The sequence below is a fragment of the Macrosteles quadrilineatus genome, unplaced genomic scaffold, assembly GCF_028750875.1.
Source record: "Macrosteles quadrilineatus isolate MER2022 unplaced genomic scaffold, UCM_ALF_1.0 Scaffold_23__1_contigs__length_1887923, whole genome shotgun sequence".
NCBI lineage: Eukaryota > Metazoa > Arthropoda > Insecta > Hemiptera > Cicadellidae > Macrosteles > Macrosteles quadrilineatus.
In genome coordinates this window covers 927,331-943,331 of record NW_026542616.1, presented here as the reverse complement: position 1 = coordinate 943,331, position 16,001 = coordinate 927,331, and the positions used below count along the sequence as shown (strand labels likewise).

The following is a 16,001-nucleotide window of genomic DNA, read 5'->3' as shown; positions in this document are numbered from 1 at the left end:
GAGGATCTTCTAATCAAGGTTCCACTGTACAACGATTTCTCTACTTCTGTATCAAAACAAAAACGTGTAAGACTGTTAAAATATATTCTTAGTAATGGACATAACATTAAAATAAAACATACAACCACTGGAATAGTAGGATCAAGCTGTAAAGAAGCATTATTAAAACAAATTCACATTGGAACGTTTTCAAAAATATTTGTAACGTTGAGATGTTATGTGTATTTTCAAAATTAGTTCAAAAACGTAAAAAAAATATCTCACATGTCTATATTAATTTGTTAATATTGGATCAATGTTTTAAAAGATACATTTCGTGTTACACATAAAATAACCTCACAGAAATAATGAAAAACATTTATTGCTATGTTCAATACATTTAATAAATAACGTTGTCATATTTTATAAGTTATTTCAGCATTAACACTATTCCAAATTTTAATAACGATTGGGGATTTCCTCTTCGCAGAAATACCGCTTCTTCTCAGGGCAGTTGCCGTCGTTCCACTGATACGGTTTGCCAAGAGGTCGGTTGCTCTCTTCTGGCATGGCTTCCACACAGTTCTCACTCCACACTCTTGTTAGGCTTGAAATGTTAGGCTCTCCGGGCAACCAATCAGGCAGCTCCAGCTCAGTTCCATCAATCCACTTAAACTTTCTGTCTTTAGACGATAAACCAATCCACAGTGGCCAGTAGTAAGTGCAGCCTGGAACAAATTGTAGGGATAGACCATGATTGTAGTATAACGTTTATCATGGAACTAAATAGGTACGGAGGTAAAGTTTTATGAGTGCATTTTGGATCAAAACTCGTTTTTTGGCTAGACTGTGAAAGAAGAGTCCACCATACGTTCCTATTTTGTTCGATTCACTTAAATTCAATATACATTTTCATCGCCTTAATCTACCAAGTCTATTTGTCTACCTGAAATCGTTTCTAATGATTGTTAAATCGATGTTTACCGATATTCGTGATGTTTATGGTGTAATCGTTTACAGATAACTTACTATGATCATTGATGTGTTAACTGAGGTGCCCGTGTTAGTAAAAACTTGATTAATATAACTGAATACTCAATATCTGAAAGAGTACCGAGAGAATATGTTAAAAGGGGCGGGTGGTAAAAATATCAAACTTATGACCGCGCCGAAACTAAATAAGTTAGTCATATGTTACTGCTAAGCTTTTGGAATTAACACTTCTACTAATCAAAAATAAAATAGCATTTTTATCTTACTCAAACTTCTTAGATATCTTGCAACGGCTTCTTCAAACTTTTTCCGCTGTTCTTGATTTAATACAACAGCTAGTTTGTGTCCCTTAGCTTGGCAGTTGTAACTTGCTTCTTGCCATGTGACCTAGAAATAAATAAACAATTAAAACCATCTTCCAATATAGAAAAATCATCCTTTTATTATGTTAAAATATTGTTGCTTGAAAAATATCATAAATAATATTTCGAATGTAAAAGTGAAAACGAGTTTTTATTTTAATACCAATGTCAAAGTCTTGGTAAATAGTTAACGCTTAGTACTGTATTAACTTCATACAGTAGTTTTGTTTATGACCAAATTCAGAGACCTCGCTGACTTTTCCGTTTATAATATTGTTGTAAATGGATCTGCATAGCAATTTATATATTGTATTAATTAAGATCAGCCAATCTTTTCATCATTCCTAGTTAATTTATTCTTGATACTCCCGTAATATGATTTTAAAAGTAACCTACCGTGTTGTTAAAAAATTATTTGTATATTACCTGAATGCTAACAAAAAAAAAAAAAAAAAACTTTTTACGAATTGTTTAGATTAACATACTTTTACATTTTGTGTAAATAACAAACATATAATGCGTATTACTTGCGAAATATTTTGATTAAACATAATTTGCAACTTATACTAGTTAATTACTTTCAAAAATGAATTAAATAATCTATTTGTATGGATATGATTCCGCGTAACCTTGTTTTACTTTTTATATTCTTAAAAAATAGAGTTTCATTAATCAAATCAATTACTCATTAATTAACCTTTGTAACTACTTACTTGAGTCCATGGATTTCCTGGGACATAATTACCGTCCACCGTTCCTCCTGTAACATTCATATATATTTTGTAAATCTGAACAATAAACATATTTCGAAATATTCATACTTCTGTAACATACAATTTCATAAGTTGACTATTTTGATGGTAAGGTTTAGATTTAAATATATTTATTTATTTCTGTTTGGGACTTTGGTGGTATTAGTATTACAATAATTACTGTCGTAAATGCTGTATTTTTTAAAGTAATAGAAAACGTGCCTAAAGTGAGGTATCTTTCTTCTATTGCCTCTACTCTAAATTTACACTTGTAAGGGTCAATAAATATAAGAAATAGCTTTTTTAGCTTAATATCGAATATATTTATGGGGAATAAGTAAGAAATAAGGTTTGACAATTATATAGGGATATTTAGGCAAAGATCAGGATTTTTGGTTTTAGTGGCCAAAAAATGATCCCATGTTATTTCTTATGGGAAAACGTGCCCCAAGTGGGGTAAAACAGGTAGTTCTCCACTACTAATATAATTTAAGTATTTCAAGAAACTAACATTGCATTCTATGTTCAGTTTGGTATGATAAAATTGCTGTCCCTTGAAAAACATTCAACATTTTTGGAAATGTTGATACAGGGATTTAGGCCAACCAAATTACGATTATGAAATGACTTAAAATATGTTATGAAAGTGTAAATATGTTTTTCAGACGCTGTGATAAGTTAAACCTGTTCAACCAAAATGAATTAAGGTCTATTAAGACACATCAGTTTTGGCACCTCACAATCCAGTCACAATCGGACGCCTGACACTTGGGCGATGTATGGGTTGGACTACAAATCGTGTTTATATCTTAAGTACTATTTATAACTGTTGTGTTTTAAATAAAGAATAGATTTGAATAACTTAATGAACTCATTTTATTAAGATGTAAACAGAAAAACAAAACTGTAAAATCAAAACATAAACAATCATATTAAAATAATGATCAGCTGGTATAGCAATCCTCCTCCTTTATTTTTCTTCATATACTTACAATCTTCTTATTTGGTCCACATGTCTTTTACACACAATTCCTTCTTCCATTTTAACAAGATAAATAACATTTCCTATTTGTTTTTCAATTTTTCCAACTGTCCATTTGTCATTTGAATTAAGGGAGTAGTTCCTCACCAGCACTCCCTCTCCTATATTAAAGTGTCGCTTTGTTACTTGCATCTCTGTCTCTTTCAAATTAGGCTTCTCTACTAATAGATCAAGTTCTGTTCTTATATTCCTCCCAAACATGAGGCTATAGGGAGACTTCCCAGTCGTGGAATGCTGTGTTTTTCTCAACTGTTTTAGTATAGTGTTAATCTTGCTCTCGACACATCCATTTGCAATTATAAGGCTCTTCACAGTTTGGACCACCCTTTCAGCTTGTCCATTTGACTTAGGACAAAATGGAGCTATGGTTTTTTGTATTATTCCATACCTTGTGAGAAAATCTTTGAAAGGTTTTGAAGTTAGCTGAGTTCCATTGTCTGATACCAGGACATGAGGAAACCCGAAGGTTGTAAATAATCTATCCAATTGCTTAACACACCAAGCTGTGGTTGTAGATTTTGTAGGTATAATTTCTACCCACTTACTGTAAGCGTCAACGACGATTAAGTACCACCAACCCCGCAGTGGACCAGCAAAATCAATGTGTATGCGTTCCCAAGGTCCGTTCGGGAGCTCCCATGGGTGAGTTGTCTCCTTAGGTGGATTTTTCAATTTTTGTTGACATGAATGACAATGTTTCACCATAGCTTCAATTTCTTGATCCATATTCCTCCAATAACAGTAGCTTCTAGCTAGCAATTTCATTTTTGTCATGCCCATATGACCAGCATGTAATTCTTCCAAGACTTGTTTGTGTAAAGTGGAAGGTACACAAATTCTATGCCCTCTGAATATGCAACCGTCTTGTAGACAAAACTCATTATCATTCAAACTGAGTTCTTTTAAGCTTTTTCCTGATATAAGATGATCGTATACCTTTTTAAGTTCCTCGTCCTTTTGTGTTTCTTCTTCAATTTGTCTTCTTGATACAGGCATCATCTCTACTTGATTTATTAGATACCGTTCATGGTCGTCACATACATTTGATACTTCTGTAACAGGAAATCTTGATAAATAATCCACATTAGCATGTTGTGTCGTACTTCGGTATTCAATCGTATAGTCAAAACCCGATAAGAAATGAGCATAATTAAAAATCCTTGATGCAGTCATAGATGGTAAAATTTCTTACAACGAAGTGGTACAAACTGCGATTTCCATAGAACAATCTAAATCTGAAAGTTATGAGATTAACCGGAGAGATGGAAATACAATGCTAAAAGAAACTGCAAACATTAACCGCCTACAATCTGGATACAAAGACAAACAAAGTCAATTTAAGGGAAACAAACCCATAGTTTCATTTGAAGATTTAAGAGGCAAGTGTTACAGGTGTGGCAGTGAACAGCACAACATATACTGGTGAAATCATCAAGCCTCTTGGAGTTTGTTTTGTCGATTGTAAATACAGAGATTTTAATTTCTATGGAAAGTTGTATGTCCTGAGACAAAAGGTTGAGCCAATATTTGGAAGAGAGTGGCTGAGAGAAGTAAAAATGGATTGGGCAGATATCAAAGTGGTTGAAAGTGATTGTTCAGAAAAATTGGACAAACTATTGACAGAGTTTCAAGAAATTTTCACTCCTGGAATCGGAAAAATTACATCAGAACAAGGTCACATAGAGTTAAAAGAAGGAGCTAGACCTATTTTTATCAAACCTCGACAAGTTCCTTACGCATTGAAGAAATCAGTTGAAGAAGAACTAAATAGACTGGAGAGTAATGGAATAATATCAAAAGTTGAAAATTCAAAATGGGGAACTCCTATTGTTCCAGTAAGAAAGGCAAATGGAAACGTAAGAATTTGTGCTGACTACAAAGTGACGGCAAACAAACTTATATGTGACGACAAATACCCAATCCCGCGAATTGATGATATTTTTTCTAACATGAATAAAGGTCGATATTTCTGCACATTAGACATAAGTAATGCTTATCTACACCTTCCGATGGACGAAGAATCTAGAGAAATACAGACCATAAGTACACATCTGGGACTTTATAGAGTAAATCGAATGATGTTTGGCATAAAAGTTGCACCAAGTATTTGGCAACGGTTTATGGATAAGGTTCTCCACGGTCTGGAAGGTACAGTTTGTTTTTTTGACGATATTTTGATACAGGGGAGCACTATTTCAGAGACATTAGATCGCCTACAGAAAGTTTTTGGAAGAATCAAACAGTTTAACTTGCGCTTGAATCGTGACAAATGTAAATTTTTCCAGAAGAGTGTCAAATATTTAGGACATGTCATAGACGAAAATGGCTTACACAAATCTGCTGATAATATCGAAGCTATAATTAAAGCCAAACGACCAAGTGATGTACACCAGCTAAGAGTATTTTTGGGTCTTGCCAACTATTACACACGTTTTGTACCAAACATGTCCAGCTTACTGGAACCACTGAATGGTTTGTTACGGCAAGGAAAACAATTTACGTGGACTCAAGAATGTGAAGATGCATTTCTGAAAGTAAAAGCAGAAATAACAAGTGATCAAACTCTAGCTCACTATGACCCAAATGAAACGTTAATCCTAGCAACAGATGCAAGTCCTACAGGGCTAGGAGCTTGCTTATCACATAGATACAAGGATGGATCTGAGAGGCCCATTGCATTTGCATCAAGATCGCTTACGAAAACAGAACGCAAATACAGTCAGATAGATAAAGAAGCTGTGGGAATTTACTGGGGCTTAAAGAAATTCTTTGCATACTGTTATGGAAGGAAGTTTGTTTTAATAACTGATCACAAACCCCTTGTAGCCATCTTCAACCCGACAAAGACCTTATTATTATATACCTTATTATTACCAGCTGATCATTATTTTAATATGATTGTTTATGTTTTCATTTCAACAGCGGTTTTGAAAAGACGTTTATTTACATGTAGTGATTGAAAATCGCTGTAAGATATTGAGCTTAACGCTGCTCCTGTATCAAGTTCCATCTTCAGCTTCTTTCCCTCAATGTCCACATCTATTAAAAACTTATCACTTCCAGATGAAGTTGATCCCATTGTATAAACCTCGTGGATCGATGAATGGTTGTCCTCAATATCAATTAAGTTTGATTTCAATTCCTTGTTTTTCCCAGTTCTTACATCAGTTCCACTTCTAGATAAGCAAACCCTTGAAATATGTCCAATCTTATTACATTTCCTACAGAATTCGTTCTTAAATCTGCATAAATTAGCCTTGTGCTGTTCACTGCCACACCTGTAACACTTGCCTCTTAAATCTTCAAATGAAACTATGGGTTTGTTTCCCTTAAATTGACTTTGTTTGTCTTTGTATCCAGATTGTAGGCGGTTAATGTTTGCAGTTTCTTTTAGCATTGTATTTCCATCTCTCCGGTTAATCTCATAACTTTCAGATTTAGATTGTTCTATGGAAATCGCAGTTTGTACCACTTCGTTGTAAGAAATTTTACCATCTTTTTCTTGAAGAAGTCTAATTCTAATTTCATTGTCTTTTAACCCCCGTATGAACTGCATTTTTAAGAACATATCACTTACCGTACTTTCACAGTTATAACAATAAAAATCACAGTCCGTTGCTAACCGTTTAAGTTCTCTGGCATATACGGCTATGTTCTCTCCAGGTTCTTGAACCTTGCAAACAAATTTATGTTGGTTAGCTAGTATGCTAGGTGAAGGCTCAAGACAATTTTTCAAAGATTCTGTGAGTTCATTGAAGGTTTTGTCACCTGGTAACTCAGGAGCTAATGTATCACACAATGTTTGGTGCATCTCTGGAGAAAGTGTACTGACAAACAAACATGTCTTGGTCTTTTCATCTGTAATTTTCTTTAACTGAAAATAGTTTTCAAGTCTCATCAAAAAGTTTTTAAATGTCTCGTTCTCTGTGTAAGGTGTAAAGTTAATGTTAGGTACATGGCTATCGTGTGCAACTGATATAGAAGTTGTGTGTTCATCTGTAGATTTGTTCGGTATAAAGAATGGCTGTAACAATGCTCTTATCTCTAAATATACCTCTTCTACATCAGCCCTGTAATCTTCTTCTTGTTCAAAATCATCTTCATCTTCTATTTGTAAAATATCTTCGTGTAGTGAGATGAATTTATGCCAAGCTTCCTCTGCTACATTTAATCTGCCAGGAGCATCATTGACTGATGAACCCTTGCTTTTTAATAGGTGTAGAGTTCTTGTAATCTGGCCTTTTAGTGCTCCTCTTTTATGTTTCAGTCTTCTGATATCATTTCTTTCATCACTCGTCGCCATTTGTTGTGTTTTAAATAAAGAATAGATTTGAATAACTTAATGAACTCATTTTATTAAGATGTAAACAGAAAAACAAAACTGTAAAATCAAAACATAAACAATCATATTAAAATAATGATCAGCTGGTATAGCAATAACAATCATCAATATGGATGATGACAAATTGATAGAATATTGTGTTTTAATAAAAAGTTCTTGACTGCAACATGAGACTGAACTGTGACAGAACTGTGACTGAACTGTGGCAGAACTGTGACGGAACTGGACTGATATGTGAATCGACACCTTATATCATATGATATGATCATCTTATCACCTTCAGAGCAGAAGTAGAAATTCTTGAGCTGACATGAGTCGTCGTTCCAGGTGTAGGTTGTAACGTTGGATCCCTGCAGATAGTAGGCTTCAGGGTTTGCGTATACACAGTTCTCATGACCACCTTTATTGTTGGGCTCGTTCCACCACCAAGCAGAGAAATCGCTTACCCTTAGAGGTTGACCAGTCACCCATGTAAAGCGATCCTCCCACTCCCAGTCTGCTAGTCCTATCCAGATCGAACTTGGAGATTCTCCTAGAAATGAAAACACAGTATCTTATACAGGGTGAGGCAATGAGAGCATCCCGATTTTCTTTCGTTGTCACATCTATATATAAAGCCAAATGTACCTATGAGTTTTTGAGAAAACTACAAGTCACACCCCCATAAACCATATACAGGGTGTTTTTTTAAAAACTTGCATCTTTATTTATGTAAAAACCGCAATAGATAGAAATATGCAGTTGGCGGGAATCATCTATTGACGTAGGGGGCACAATTTTTTTGAATTCAACGTTACATTCACATTCCCCCCCTTTGCCCCCCTGCCCCCAACTTAATTTTTTTTAAATAGCAAGGTACCTCTTGTGACATATCAAATAAAAGAGCATGAAAAAAGAAAATGTTTGATGAAAAAAATTGAAAATCGGTTCATAAATGTGTGAGATATTCCCCCCTCCCCCCCCCGGAACTTAATTTTTTTTTTAAAGCAAGGTACCCCTTGTGACATATCAAATGAAAGAGCATGAAAAAATAAAATTTTTGGTGAACAAAAATTTAAAATCGGCTCATGAATTTGTGAGATAATCCCCCCCCCTTTTCCCCTACCCATAACTTGTTTTTTAATAGCAAGGTACCCGCCCTTGTGACATATCAAATGAAAATTAAGTTTCACCAAATATTTTCTTTTTTCATGCTCTTTCATTTGATATGTCACAAGGGGTACCTTGCTATTTAAAAAAATTAAGTTCCGGGAAGGGGGGGGGGAATATTTTGCAAATTTATGAACCGATTTTCAATTTTTTTTCATCAAACATTTTCTTTTTTCATGCTCTTTCATTTGATATGTCACAAGGGGTACTTTGCTATTTAAAAAATTAAGTTTGGGGCAGGGGGGGGAAAGGGGGGAATGTGAATGTAACGTTGAATTCAAAACAATTGGGCCCCCTACGTCAATAGATGATTCCCGCAAACTGCATATTTCTATCTATTGCGGTTTTTACATAAATAAAGATGCAAGTTTTTAAAAAAATACCCTGTACTTAAAATGTTCGTCATGACGAGAAACCTTGCGCAAAACTATCCATTATGTCATAAATTGGACCCTTTAAGGTCGTAATTCATTTCTAAAGGGAACTTTTCATAAACCTAATGTTAAAAATACCTCAGCTGTACCTCAGTTTGTTTGTTATTCTTTCAATGTATTACCTTATTAAAATAAGGTATGATTATTTCTTTCTTTTACTGTATTTTCTTTATTTCAGGTTAACTTAACCAATCAATAGTTTTATTACTTATGATGTCAAATGGCGTAAAGCCCTTGGGTAACAGCTTGTTATAAGTAAAGCAACAATGAATGAACAGCTGTGTTTATAACATCAATCAAACTATTCAATTTTAGTAAACATTGTGCCCGAGGCTTGTAACACTGAGATTTTTATGTAGGAACCTATTTTTAAAATAGTGATTCTCGTGCAAACGCCCAGAGATTGTTTGGATCAAATTCCATACTTGGCCAATATGGCGTTGTTCCAGATTGAAAAACAATTGGGAACTGGGTAAAATTATTTAGGATAAAAGCTTAAACGATAAAAATAATCTGTGGGTGCCGCAAAACTCTTTGTACACCAGCAAATGTTGAAAGAGTGTGAGTCGCAGTAACTCAAAGTCTAAAGAGGTTTGCCAGGATGCTTTCGTTGTTGGAAGCTTTACGTTGGCTCTTTGCTTTTTTGGGTGTTCTCTCTATAAGCTACTTGAAATTTAAGGTTTTTCAAAGTTGTCCTAGAGATTTTCTTTAATTTCCAAGAAACTAAAGTGATTCCTAGAGATATGTTGGAAGGAATATTCAATGGCATTTTCAAGTGACTGCTAAGGAATGTCAAGTAGAACAAGGACGTCACTTAAAAGATTTTGTTTAAAAAAATGGAAAATAACTTTGTTAAGTTAAAATGGCAAAAGATAAGCTGTGTTTTGATGAGCTATTTATATGTATAGGGTAAATAGTATTGAATTTGTACTAGTTATAAATTGGGGTGCTTTCATTGCCTCACCCTGTACATAAAAAAAGTTTTTCTTTTCCAAGTTCGTTTGGCTATTCGACAGATTTTCATGATTGAGGTCTCAAACTGAAGGTATGCACGCACAAATTTTACACCAAGCATCGGCATATATTTATCTACTGTAAAATACATAAATTTTATTTATTTTCGAATTTGTACTCTAATTTAAGGTGCATTTCACCAGTTATAATGATATAATCCTATATATTTTGGTCTAAGAACCTTCAGTGAAATACCAGGATTCATTTAAGCTATTATTTATTCAAATCGGACGAGTTTCAAGCAAACGCAAGATGAACAACCAACATAAACATTATTTCTATAAGGGTTTTCTATGATCAATAGCTCCAGTATTGTTTATGTTTTTTTATATGTTTTAGACTCAAAATAACCAGGAAATTATAGGCTTTAATTTGAGCTATAGATCGTTTGAATCAGTTAAGTTCAAGATACTGTATTACTGACTCAAAATTTGATTATTTCTTGGATATGATATTTATTTCAACGCTGCGGAGAAGCATGGGTCCTCTTGTATTCAATAAAAATATTCTACCTACGTTACTAATATGACGTAGGCATGATCTGCCTATTCCAAAATATGCAACCTCCTTCTTCAGAAAGCATATACTTAATAACGGTTTTTAGAAATAGATACAATAACCTATAAGGGATAAATATATAGGAATAAACTATTCCGAGGCTAATTGGATTTGAATGAAATAGTAGGTTATGTTCTATTTTATATTCACACTATGTGATGATGTGGAGTAGTATGAGTGTAAATGAAGATACCTGGGCCCTATATATCTTCCTCTAACCACTACCAAATCACGCACATTTCCTGTCATTACCCAACTCTATTGCATGGAAACTATCTAACTCGTCAAAGTGCACAATATTACCTTAGCTGCCTATCACAGCCAGCTTTTATGTTCTTTAATATATCTAACTATAATATAGTGAACAGAGAAATTAATATACATATCTGGACTTACTCAAATTCGTGAAAAGTAACTAGATATAGCAAATGTGGATTCTAAATTGGTGATGTTGATTGCCAGACCACGACCATTCGAGAACCTAATAAATTACATAAATTAATTACTATTTACCCTAACCTACACCCTTCCCCAACCCCTACCAAGCTATCTAGACATAGTCTTAATTTAAGTACTCTTATCGGGACAGTTGACTTGTTGCTGGTCCACACACTACTGGACTATGATGGCTCGCCGCGCGTGCTTGCCGGACCGACTGCGCGCGCATTGGCGTTACGTGACCTGCGCTATTGTAGCGATTCGCTACAACTATACAAATGCAGCATTATAATATTATGGAACATTTGTATCAATATAACATCTAGCAGTTTATAGCGTTGAAGAAGTCCATGACCATCGTTGTAATATACAAACTAAATATAACATTTATGCAATCAATTACCTTTGTTTCTAAAGATATTTTCAGCAGCTTCTTTAAATCGTTGTATCTTTTCCTTAGTTTTTAATACGACGAGTCTCTTTCCAATAGAATCACAATTTTTCCTCGCTTCGTGCCACGTTACCTACAAAATTAAGAGCTTTTAGCCAGATAAAATGGCTCTTGTTTGTAACTTTAAGTATCATGATGATTTATAATATCCTAAAGTAATTGTTAGTTAAGCTAATCCTTTATAGTAGACATCAAAAGACAAAAAAATATACTACAAAAGCTACTTTACATGACCCAATTAAGTCGTGTTTAAGATTGTAACTCCATTGTTTTCTTATTTCAAATAAGATATGTCAACATTGTATTCTATTAGGAATATTTATATCAAATTATGTATCAATACTACGTTATACATTGAAACATGAATTATAGCTAGGGATAATGAAATATAATAAAATATTTTTAAAACTTAACATATTTAATAGGGGCTTTTGGTTTATTACAGACATAAATTACCTACTCTAAACCAATCTTAAATGTAGCCTTCCATTCATATAGGTCCAGGTTAATCTTAGTGTATTTAGAATGATTTTAGGTAATAAATGTATTTCAAAAAGCGATTAAATGAGTTTACACTTATAGTCCTGAATACCTTAGTCCATGGGTCCCCAGGAGCAACGCTGGATTCTGTAGAATCTGAAAAAAACTGGTTGAATGTTTTTTTGTTGATACACTAGTATTTGTGGTCCCAGATGGATTTATTTATGTTTTTTACTAGGAAATCCTTTTGTCATTTTTTAATTTGCACATTATTAAATAAACAACACAATGTAACACCAAAAAAATATATAGATTTCAATAGCTGAACAATAACAGGTCGTAATGATTAATCAAACCTAAACAATAGTCATAAGCAGCATGTTAAATGTATTATTCAATTTTAAAATATATTGGCAATCAAAAGCTTCACCCAAATAATAAACATAATTGAAGAAAATTGAACCCAAACGGTGGAAATAAGTAGTAGCAATCATAGGAAAATGATATAATATTACGGAGTGAAAGATTTACTAGCGAATCCAATATGTTTCAATAGCTGAACAATAACAGGTCGTAATGATTAATCAAACCTAAACAATAGTCATAAGCAGCATGTTAAATGTATTATTCAATTTTAAAATATATTGGCAATCAAAAGCTTCACCCAAATAATAAACATAATTGAAGAAAATTGAACCCAAACGGTGGAAATAAGTAGTAGCAATCATAGGAAAATGATATAATATTACGGAGTGAGAGATTTACTAGCGAATCCAATATGTTCTTGTGAGACTTATTTATGAATTAAGAGGGTAAATATAACTTTGGAAGCGCAACTGCAAACACTTACCCCATAGGTTGTTGGGTGTATATCATTTTTGATTCAAACTTTAATCCGAGCGTATGCTACAAAAACTATCAGCGCACGGAGCAGAGCAAATCAAAGTTCCACCTTTAAACCATAGTTCTATTTATACACTAGTCATATTCATACCATAGTTCCACAAAGCATATCAATGACATTCTGCTAATCAAATGCAGTTCCCTTCGTTAGATTGTTTCTTTAGCCCTCACATCAAATTAAATGACCTTTTTCATTCATCTAAACAGTTACAGCAGCAAATTTAAAACAAATCCTTTGTTTATAATTTTTATGTAGTGCCAACTTTAGTACAAATAAACATTATTATTATTAATTACAAAAAAACGTGGGAGCCACAACTTACTTCTCAAAAATTCACTAATTAAAATTTTAAAATACAAAAATACTGCAGTTACAGTTACATTCTGTATTATGTAATTAGAGCACCAAATAGTCAATACTAATCACCTGTTTTGTCCTCGCAGAAGTACGACCGCTTGGCAGTGCACAAAACGTCGTTCCACTGGTATGGCTTAGCGTTTGGCCACAACGGCTCAAAGTATCTCCTCCCCTCCGCTTTGACACAAGGCTCTCCATCCCCCGCATTGGTGGGTTCTGAAGGCAGCCAGTTGGTGTACGAGCCCAGGGAAGAGTTGTCGACCCACTTAAACCTCCGTTCGGTCTTCAGACCGATCCACAGCACCTTTGCCTCACTACCTGATGAGAAAAAATTAAAACATCGTTGAGATCAAATTTGTTCTAAGGACTTTTACGCCTACCAATATTTGTATGTACCACATAGGATGCTAGGTTCGAGTCTGGATCTGTTTTACATATTACTTCAGGCTAGTCCTAGGGGGTAACGGCATCATCACATAGATAAAATACATTGAGGAATGGCGGGATTTAAACCTGGGACCTTGGCCTCTAAAGCTCTACCACTAGACCAGCTCGCTTCCTTCACCAATTAGAGCATTTAACATAGAGAACAAGTGTTGTTGATCATATGATTGGTCACCTTGATCCAGTCAGTTTGGTCAACTGCCTGATTTTATCAACTCTCTGGCACGATCGGCTCTACTTTCACCTAGTCTTTTTCATTGGCTACTTATTTACCCTTAAATTTTCTCATTTCGTTTGTAATTCAAACATCTGCCATTCTGTCTTGGTGTATAATAATTCCTCGTGTTTAATAGTTGTGGATGTAACACTCCTCTTCCGACCTAATAATTAAACTTATTGATCGATGCTGATGCGAAGTATTCTTCTCTTTAAAAAATCTTAATGGACTGGTGAAATATTTCAAAACATTTTTGGTCTTTCGTTGTTTTTGTTTGCAATGGTTACAAAATATGTGTTTAATCCTAATGCCTCCCACTTGTTATGTGTTTCCTTATTAAACAGTTAAAACTATTATCACGCATAAATAGAATTTAGGTAGGAACTATTTTAGGGCTAATGTATTTGTTAATAACAATAATCACTTCACCTGTCTGTCTAAACTTTTGTGCCGCAGTAGCAGCAAACGCTTGACTATGTCCTTCATTTCTTATAATAGCCAATTGGTGACCCTTTCTATGGCATAGTTCAACCGCTTCTTGCCGAGTTACCTGAAATAGTAGGGATAAATGAGTTTTTAGATGTTCTTCGAACGTTTCTTGTCCTACAGAAACCTCAACGTTAAACAAAATTCAAACTCTTACCCTAACATTTCAAAAACATTTTACTGTTTTTGTGTCAGATAACCGCATTTTACGAACGCAACTTGTAATCGTGGTACTTGTTGTAAATATTTAAGTTAGCAACATTTGTTTGTTTGTTTAAAAAAGAGATTGAAACACCCTTTATTCCCGTCAAACTACGTATGTCAATTTACCAACAAAAATAGTAAAAGAGTGCATTTTAAAATCCATTTATTACACCTAAAAGCCTGAGATAATTGTGTATTTTTTACATTATCTTTGAAAATCAGTTCTCATTATTTAAGTTGTAACATTTTTGTAAATAGTCTTATACAATGCATGATAAGAAGATGTAGTATTTTGACTAACCTTAACCCAAGGATCACCAGGAACATAGTCATTCGCTGAATTACCTGAAAACTGTTATTTTAGCAATACAGTATAACAACATCCAAGAGCACTTGTGAATAAAGTAACGCATTACCTTTGTTAAAGAGGTAAATTAAAGGAAAGAATTACCAAAATTCTACTATAAATTCATTTCTTTGATAGTTATAATGAATGATCAAAAACTCAAAATAAGACCTAGGCCTGTCAAAGTAAAGTAGAACTTTAGTGAGTGGTTCATGAGTAGACGTATCGGGCAGAAACTGACCTTGAGATGATCTAGGCATGATAGCTGTTTATCTCAGCTGACGTATTTGACCATGAGACGATCAGCTGTTTATCTCAGCTGATCATGTGATGTAGTAATTTCTATTAATTAATTATTACATTAAATTATGGATTAAAAGTGTTGGTTTGACCGAGGTTCGAACCCGGATCTAGTAGATGGTTGTCGGAAGCGTTACCATTGAGCTATGATAGCAGTTATAGGTATTGAGTTTATAGTGGTAAATGACACCTTAACTTACATATACAGGGTGTGTAAATATTGGTTGTGGAGGTTTGATCCTAACCTGGTTTAGAGGTTCACGGGTTCAATCCTAACCTATCATTTCCGGTTAGAGGTTCACGGGTGCAATCCTAACCAATTATTTCTGGTTGGATGTTCAAGGGTTCAATCTTAACCAATCACAAAACATGTTATTGGAGGTTATCGGGTTCAATCCCGTCCTGGTTTAGAGGTTTATGAGTTCAATTCTAACCAACCGTAAAACATCCTAGCTGGAGAGGTTCACGGGTTCAATCCTAACCAATCATTTCCGGTTAGAGGTTCACAGGTTCAATTCTAACCCTATTGAGTTAGTTTTAGAGGTTCATGGGTTCAATCCTAACCAATCACAAAACATGTTATTGGAGGTTATCGGGTTCAATCCCGTCCTAGTTTAGAGGTTTATGGGTTCAATCCTAACCTATCATTTCTGGTTAGAGGTTCACGGGTTCAATCCTAACCAATCATTTCTGTTTAGAGATTCACGGGTTCAATTCTAACCTATCATTTCCGGTTAGAGGTTTATGGG

The 16,001-nt window shown here is 34.2% G+C and overlaps 1 protein-coding gene across 2 annotated transcripts in view; it reads right to left on the bottom strand.

The window, feature by feature from the left end:
• Positions 1-424: 424 nt before the first annotated feature.
• Positions 425-16,001, bottom strand: part of LOC129005545 (macrophage mannose receptor 1-like) — a 40,623-nt gene continuing 25,046 nt past the window's right edge. For both annotated transcript variants that reach the window (XM_054434453.1, XM_054434454.1), the window contains exons 15-23: positions 14,908-14,951; positions 14,346-14,466; positions 13,325-13,573; positions 12,107-12,150; positions 11,467-11,587; positions 7,748-8,002; positions 2,048-2,094; positions 1,239-1,359; positions 425-707 (exon numbers count right to left, since the gene is read on the bottom strand). In XM_054434453.1, coding sequence (XP_054290428.1) covers positions 439-707; positions 1,239-1,359; positions 2,048-2,094; positions 7,748-8,002; positions 11,467-11,587; positions 12,107-12,150; positions 13,325-13,573; positions 14,346-14,466; positions 14,908-14,951 — 1,271 coding nt within the window. In that variant the 3' untranslated portion in view covers positions 425-438. The remainder of the gene's footprint in view (positions 708-1,238; positions 1,360-2,047; positions 2,095-7,747; positions 8,003-11,466; positions 11,588-12,106; positions 12,151-13,324; positions 13,574-14,345; positions 14,467-14,907; positions 14,952-16,001) is intronic.